This window comes from Buceros rhinoceros, unplaced genomic scaffold (genome assembly GCF_000710305.1).
Source record: "Buceros rhinoceros silvestris isolate BGI_N320 unplaced genomic scaffold, ASM71030v1 scaffold23339, whole genome shotgun sequence".
In the NCBI taxonomy this organism is placed as follows: domain Eukaryota; kingdom Metazoa; phylum Chordata; class Aves; order Bucerotiformes; family Bucerotidae; genus Buceros; species Buceros rhinoceros.
The window spans coordinates 1,231-9,502 of NW_010431430.1; the positions used below are offsets into that span (position 1 = coordinate 1,231).

Sequence of the window (8,272 nt, forward strand, 5' to 3'; positions counted from 1 at the left end):
GGGAAGCACCCTGCCAGCTTACTTCTGAGCCCTGTGAAGCCACTACCCTTCTCTACTCTCATGTCTTCCCAGATTCATTCATATTATTCATGTTCATTTCAGTTATCTTCATGAAGATAGCAAGATCATGAATTAACACTGTGGAGGTTCTGATTTGACCTAAAGGGTGGCGGGGAGAGGAGGGTGAGAAAAAAGAAAAAAACCGCTGTGTCTGTGACAACCCTAAGCTACCCAGCCTGAATTCAGTGTTGGCCCTGTTTGACCAGGACACACTGAACTGCAGACCTCCCACGATCCCTTCCAAACAGTATGTTTGCACAGTTCTGTACTTGGGGTCAGGAGCTAGTGAACCTTCATGGTTAGTACTCATTTAATTCACCATTCAAAACACCTTCTAAAATGTCCTTTCCTATGGCCCTTCCTAACAAATTTACTGAGTCTGGCAATAGCTCTACCTACCTGAAGTATGTACACTAAGAGGAAGTCGTTTCACTGGACCTTGTGTATCTTACGACTCAAGGTAAAAGATCTACATGCATATCTTTTCTATTATATTTGTTTACGTCCAGACCAGGAGTTTCTTCAGTCTGTCAGGAATATATGGGCAGTAGTTCTCAACTTAAAGAAGCTGTTTTCAGCAGTATGGTAAGAATGACCGTTCCTAAAACACTTATTCCCCTTCTTCAGCTTTCCTGCACATTCTGCTACTAAGTTCCAGCCACACTCATACCAATTCATCTTGTGAGTGACATCATAAATTTAGGAAGTTTACATTTACCTAAATGTGTGGTTTTGCAGTAACTTTTTTCTCACCTCTCAGAATACTAACATGACAGTATTTTGGCAAGCCAAAGGACATAACATCTTTCCCATGTAGACATAATGTCTACAGATGGAGTTGCTCATTTCAAGATGTTTTCATGATATTAGCAAGAAGTTGGACTTTTAAAAATTATTATTAAAATACAAGTATGGTTTTGAGCCACAAAATGTCCGTTTTCTTTGTATCAGACTTTGCACTCAACTTTTCTCGAACAATTTCAGTGAGAACCTAATTGCTTTTAGAGCATATAAAGAAGTACAACTTTAAAAGGAACACATAAACTTGACTTCAAAATGGGGTAAATTGAGTCTGAATTACCCTTGAACACAAGGCACAGCTTTCTAAAGCAGTAATTCACATGGAAAGGAATCATCTATAATCAAGAGATATTTTCAGTATTTTTATAGGAAAACAATTTGTTTCATCTAACCTGAAGTGCTCCCAGCTTCCTCAAAATCAATATTTCCAAGATGAAGGACACCAGCCACTACTCTAAAAAGATCAAGTTTTTCTGCATCATCCAGTCCTATCTTTTTCATTGCTGTGCACATTCTGATGAAATCTCCATGATCATCTAAGAGTGGATCCTTCAAGGAACCTGCTTTGAGATACTATAAAACAACAAGATAAACCGAAATATTCAGTAAGTGATTTTAAAGTAAATGTAAGCAATTACTTCCAGTCAAGAATGAACCATAATAAAAAGCATAAAAAAGCATGCCAAACTAAGTAGAAAGAGATTAGAGCTCTTCAGATGATACAGGCTTTGCAAGATCCCTAATTGATTTTAATTTTTTGATAATTCAAAGCATGATCCTCAAACTTCAACTTAAAAGCTATCTTCAGAGAGCTGAAGTTGGAGGATGTGACAGCTAAGGACAGGGGGATGTGGGATAGTGAGCAGTGGAAAGGATGACTTCAGCAAAGGGACCTATCGAAGCATTTATACAGAGGAGTGCTTCTAGCCCCCAGAAATGGGAAAAAGATTGAGGTCCTTGTAATAGGTAACAGAAAGTCTGAAGGGCCATGGGGGAAGGAGTACAGGACAAATCGAACTGAAAGAGTTATCTCTATTCTAGACAGACTTATTTAAAGAAACATACTTGTTAATATTTGCTGATGATTAAGAATTGGAAAAGTTGCTTGCAGTGTTCTATGGTTTAGAAGAATACCAGCCACATTTTAAAATAGCAATTTAATATTTTGCTGTTTTTCCAAATTTAAATACATCAAAAGCCATTTTAACTACTAATTGGTTTAAACAGTAGATAGTAACACATCTGCATGCAATCAAGAGACCAACTGAACATGCACAAACTGAGCTACATTTTTACAGTTGCTTTAAAATGTTTTCAACTAAAAAGAATAATTAACTTTAATAGAAATCTTGTTAATGTAAATGAGCTAATGTGATTTTTAGCAAAACAAAACACCACATGCATCTGAAAAATTCACTTCACACAACATTTAGACATATCAATAAAATTAAACTACATCTTAATTATGTAAAATGTATCACCTCATCTTCCTGATAAGGAAAACACAAAAATAATTTAAGTATTAATTGACTATTCCAGCTATTTTTATTAAAATAAACAATCTTAATACTTTTCATAAAATGATAGAGCATATTAAATGTCTGATTCAAAAACCTGATCAACACAACATATTTCCTGTTTAAGTGACTAGACTAGGTTTGAATATCATTGAAATTTGATCCTTTGAGCCCGCAAATTTCCATGGCTGTAACATACAGGTCAGTGTCTAACACACAGTTTCACAATTATGCTCTCAGTATGTTTTAGTTTAGACAAACACTTATTTCAAATCAAGTCCTTTAGAGGACAGATTTTATGACAGGATATTTGCCTATAAATCATATCAATAACAGAAGATTGCACAGGTTAATATTCCAGTAGCAGGAGAAAGTGAATGTTGATACTTTATGCCTACACATACGACCAACATTATTTAACGTGAATTAGGTAAACTGAGGCAGAATCTCCCATCCATGTCTTAGCCTACATGCTTGACGAGAATTAATTATCTACCAAGCTTTCTGCCTCACAGTACTATCAAATCAGCATTTCTCTATCACACTCTCCACCACCCCTGCTTACGGAAAATAGTCTACATGCAAGCAAAAGAAATCAGCATTACGCGCTTGGTGTTAAAACACACCAGCACTAGAAATCCGGGAGCAGACTATACGATGTAGACTTCAGCAAAAGAAGTATCTATGCTGTCTCTCACAGCTAGGCACAAGCTCCGCACAAGCACAAGCTCAAGCCCAAGTTTTCTTTGCCTCAAAGGTAAAAGTGGTGGCATGGACATTGGGGGAGAGAAACGCTTGAGTAAAGCTCATCTTTGTGGTTTTCCACACGTATATGCAGCTTGCCCTGCTACTGAATCACAAGAATGGATTTGATTAAAATTTGTAATCTTCCAGCTATACAGATGAGAAATTCATACTTTAGCCACGAATAGATGAAAATTGTATTACAAAGAAGTTTAGTGAAGTGTTTAAACAAGTTTCAAGTAACACATACTATTAATTTGGATTAAATTCTTTAGTGTCCTCATGTGAACAAGCTCAAAGGCTTAAATGCTACAAATTCTGGTCATTCCAGTTCATTAAAAAAATGTAAACAGAGACGGAGCAAGAGGGAAGAAATGTTTTGAAGTTTCACACTTCCTTCCAGGGAATGCCATGCTTTTCTGTAAGTAACAGTTCACAACAAGGGGACAGCAAGGAACAATAAAGCACACAGCGTACTGAGGACAGGGATATAATCATGGTAGAAATGAGGTTGCATTAATGTTCATAAAGCAACTTGGAACATAATTTCAAAAATCCAGAAAGTTAAAATGGTTCTGGAAAAAACTACTGCCTCTGACCCATTGCAACGAAGAAAATTACAAAAAGCCTTGGAGAGATTTTTGTTTTCCACAGAATCGTTTAAGTTATAGGAACAAAAAGGAAACAATTTTATATACTGTTCCATTTGGTGTTTTAAGATGCACATTAAAATGTATTTCTAGGACTGAACACCAAAACCAGATTTCGGAACCACCTTTGACAGTACCCACTTAGACCTATAAAGATGTCAAAATGAACATTTCGTTCCACGCTGTAAAACTGTCGTCATCATCATTTTCAACTCTATCTCCATTAATGATATAAACTAATTGAAGATACAAACGTACCTCAGGACTCTTGCGATTTTGCAAAATCTGCTTGTCTGTTTCTTTGTTAGCAAAGTATCTGGTACAGCCTCGATTTAAATACTGTAACAATACAAAAGTGGTAACAGATACTTAAAGACAGACATAAGGAAAGCATATGCTTTTATTTAAGGCTTGCCCTACGTAGCTTATTTTAATCATATTATACCAATAATACAGCAGGTATTCAGAATTCATTCCTTGAAAATTTATTTATTTACATCTATGAAGTTACAGGAGAGCAACAGTAACAAGCTTCCATTGAAAGGTTCTCAATTTTGACAACTAAAATACTTTTTGTCAGTGGGATATTAATTTTGTCAAGTCACGCAATCTTTTCTTAACATTTGACTCTACTAAACCTATTAATGGAGTCTGGCATTACAGAAAAGATAATCAAAATTATGAACCAAGAAAATAAATTTTCTGTCCTATGCGTAATACAAAAGACTACTCATTTTTTTCCCCACCAGTGAACTATTTCTACAGGTAGTAAGAGACGTAGCATATTAAAAAGCTTGAAGAACATTAAGAGCTTATAACATGGTACAAGCAGAAGCATAATGCATAACATGGCTTCTGAAATCCATCTCACATAGTTACAGCAAATGGAGCAGACAAGGCACTCAGACCATGACTGACACTTCCAGCAAAATTTGATTGCCAGCTTTTTCTGATTCATTCAGCTGAAAGTAAAAACTCTGTCCAAAAGCTTGGACAGAGTCCTTTGTCCAGAGGAAGTGAACTGATTCTTTGCTCTAGCCCATGAACAAAGAAGATCTTTTCGACTAGTTGAACACAGATAATGCTATACTTTGATTAAAATTTATATATAAAATTCTAAATACTAAAATATTCTTTGAAGCATTTCTAACAGCAGAAGAAAACTAGGTGACAAATTTAATAGTAAAACAAAGTGACAAGAAACAAGAAACGCAGTTTGAAGTTAGCTTGGTGTTTAACAAAATATTGAAAAGTTTCCTTTATCAGCCCAAAGAATGCGAAGCACAGCATATTTTAAACACAACATATCCCTGCATTACAGTATTAGTAATGCAATCCCAGAAACCGGCACAGGGAGTGAAAAGAGTTGTAGTGTTCAAGAAGAGAGTGCGGAAACTTATCTGACACACACAGAACGTGAACCAGAGTGGTATTCAATATTAACCTATGAAGGAGACATTTAATCACAAGATAATGGTTTTCATTTGAAAGTAAAATAACTCAGGTTAATTTACATAGTAAATCTGGGAGAAATTACATTTTTGCAGTGCACAACCAACCAGATTGAGGTTATCATAATTAACATCTAAACGCCACTGTTTTGGTTCAGGTTTTTTTGTCCCCTAAACTCTGAAGCGCAACACTCCTTCATAACATCAGTGAGCCAAACATAAGGCAATCTGATTTCTCCTCCAGATATCAGTATCTGAAAAAAAATCAGCTTATCTCCATGAACTACACTCCAGGTACAGATTTACTGTGGGGCTTTACTGTCAAAGCCATGTGGTGCAGTTCAAAGCATCTAATCCTACAAAGTTCAGCACACAGTTACGTAACGACTTCAAATTTCTAAAAACTTCAGCGAGGGAACATAAAACACGAGCTTTTGTGTGGGTGTGCTCAGAAGTGGAGTGTGTAAGAAAGCTGCAACTTTTCAGAGTCCTTCGGCAAGTAAATTCATGCCTTCCCAAAGGAACTGCAGGGGAAGGATGAACTAATGGAGAGGTAATGCCCCATCAGTGCTGTGGAAATCCATACAGCAGGTCAGAAAGGTGCAGCCACTGCAGTTGTCTTGGTTCACGTGCCCAGAGCAACTGCACGCCCATGCCAAGATGGCCAAATGCACAAGGAGGAGATTACAAGGGATCAACTGGTCAAGGAGAAGCCAGTCTAAGAGGGGGGAAAAAAGACATTAACTTATCCTTCATCTTACATACTGTCGCACTTTCGTGAAAAATTAGAATTTTTCCTCTTGGATTTGAGATGGTCCTATTTTCAAGTGAGTGTAGTTAAAATAAACCAGGCATTGAGCAAAACATACTTGAGTCTTAGAACCCAAGCTGGCCCTAATTTGGACCTTGGCTTGGTAAGCTAAAAGGTACAAGACAAGTGGCATAATAGAGCCAATGAAGAACTGCAGCTTTAGGGATGGGTTTTTCCAAATAACAAATTTAAGTATGATTTTCTTCTAAACCTTTTTCTTGTCCAAAAACAAAAATCAGCATTAATATCAAAACACTGATCAAACCTTTCCTAGTACAGTGTCATCATCTATTATTAGAAGCTTGAAAGATGGTATTTCCATGAAATTTGAACCAGATAGACAACAAAAAATGTGATAAAAAAGTGACACAAGTGTGATTATTCAGAGCCATTTTATGACAAAACCTGAAGCAGCAAATGAGAATGAAGAACACGGGCAAAAATAATCCTGACAAAAGTAAAACAAATATAGGGGGGAAAACTAGCCTTTTAGAGTTGGGGTTTTTTTCCTAAAAATCTCCTATAAAGTGATACTTCATGAAAATTTTCTGCAATAAAGTAAAAGCTAATAAACTTTAAGAATATTTATATTACTTACATAGAGAGATGAAAATGATACTAAGGTTTTTTTCTATACCTTACTTTAACTTCGGAGGTGAAAAAAATTTAAATATTTTGGAAGTGTTAAAATTTTTCGATTTAACATGCAGAGCGGATCCTTCACATGCAGCAGCGAACTCAGGATTCAAATACTAACTTATGGTAAAGCAATAAATATTCTTAACAGAAATGAAAGTACCTGTTGCAAACTTAATAGAGGACAAAAAGATTGTCACAGTGTCATAAGGCTGGTGTGACTGTAAGCTCTTTATAACTGAAACAGGCAGGTGAGTTTCCTCTGTAATGGCACTCAGGCTGTTCAATACTGTACTCACCAGCCTGATTTTAAGGAGGTGTTAATTCTGACCTTGACATGTAAACCTTGTGTGCTCTCATGAGCAGAGTTTCTGACTAAAATAAAAATCCCCAGGAGTGGGAAATAAGGTTTAATGGAAAAGTGGCTGCACAATAAAAATATTTATTTGAATATTTTTTTAAGATTTTATCTTTAAAACATACAAGATAATATTGCATAGAATAACTTACAGTAAGAAAGAAAGTTTTGAAAACTAGCTCCATATTATGCAAAAATAAATGGGTGGTGTTTGGGGTTTTTTTTTTAAGTATTGTGTTTGTTGGGAGTTTCCAACAACAACAACAAAAAATCTTTCCTTCTAGATAACAGAAGTGGTTCCTTGTTAATAAGCATAAGATCAAGTTTCCATCACAAAACTGAGTACAAACAGATCAACTACAAGAAGATACTAACTAAATATTTTAAAAATTAATATAAGGTCTATAAAGACCCCTAGGAACACCTCTGAGGAAATAAGGAAACTTGTCCTAAAACACTGCCATGGCTTTTAGGAGCAGGATCATCTAGCTATCACAGTACAAAGGTAAGACGTGTACGATATGGAACTGCAGCTCTGTGCCCCCTTCCTGGCTCATCAGTAAGCAGATACTGACTTGGCCAAGCCAAGAGGCAGCGGCAACCTGTTTGGTCACCAGCGTACACCCACGTTCCCCACAATGAGTGCACTAATTTAAGCGTAACTTATGTAACCATTGCTTTGGACAAAACTAGTAGAAGCTTTGCATCTTTAAGGCTTCTAGCCCTCTGCTGAATTCTGACGAAATCGAGTACAAAAGATCTTGGGGAAAGTAGCAGATAAGCACAGTCCAAGCTTAATTCAGAAAAACAAGTAGGAAAATACACCAACAAAGGCGGCAATCAGCGCAGTAATTCTTTGTTAGCAGTGCTCCTCACCTCATTTAAGAACAAGGAACTCTAAAAAGATAACAGTCCAGGGTTGCATTACAAAACTCTTCCAAACCCGTAGCAGGGGTTTGGTCTGTGTATTTTAGAAATACACTAAATTCTGTTTCCATGAGATTCCAAGCCAAGCATAAGTCAAGAAACAGTGAAAGATGCAGACAAATGACAGCACTAAAGCAAACAACTGACCAGTGTTTACCAGTAGGGTTTGATTTGCCAATATTTTTCTCTTCAGTGCACGTCAACTAAGCACATAGTGAGATTTGTAGATAGTTACAGTTCAAGTATCATTGTCAAATCAAAAAGAAAAACAAAACTAAACAAAACCTAATGATGTATTTATATATAATTAAACAGCA

At 36.3% G+C, this 8,272-nt stretch overlaps 1 protein-coding gene across 1 annotated transcript in view; it reads right to left on the reverse strand.

Annotated features, from left to right (window-relative positions):
* Positions 1 to 1,253: 1,253 nt before the first annotated feature.
* Positions 1,254 to 8,272, reverse strand: part of LOC104499869 (unconventional myosin-VI) — a gene marked incomplete at its 3' end in the record, with an annotated part of 29,894 nt that continues 22,875 nt past the window's right edge. The window contains exons 9-10 of the mRNA XM_010143433.1: positions 4,031 to 4,111; positions 1,254 to 1,434 (exon numbers count right to left, since the gene is read on the reverse strand). Coding sequence (XP_010141735.1) covers positions 1,254 to 1,434; positions 4,031 to 4,111 — 262 coding nt within the window. The remainder of the gene's footprint in view (positions 1,435 to 4,030; positions 4,112 to 8,272) is intronic.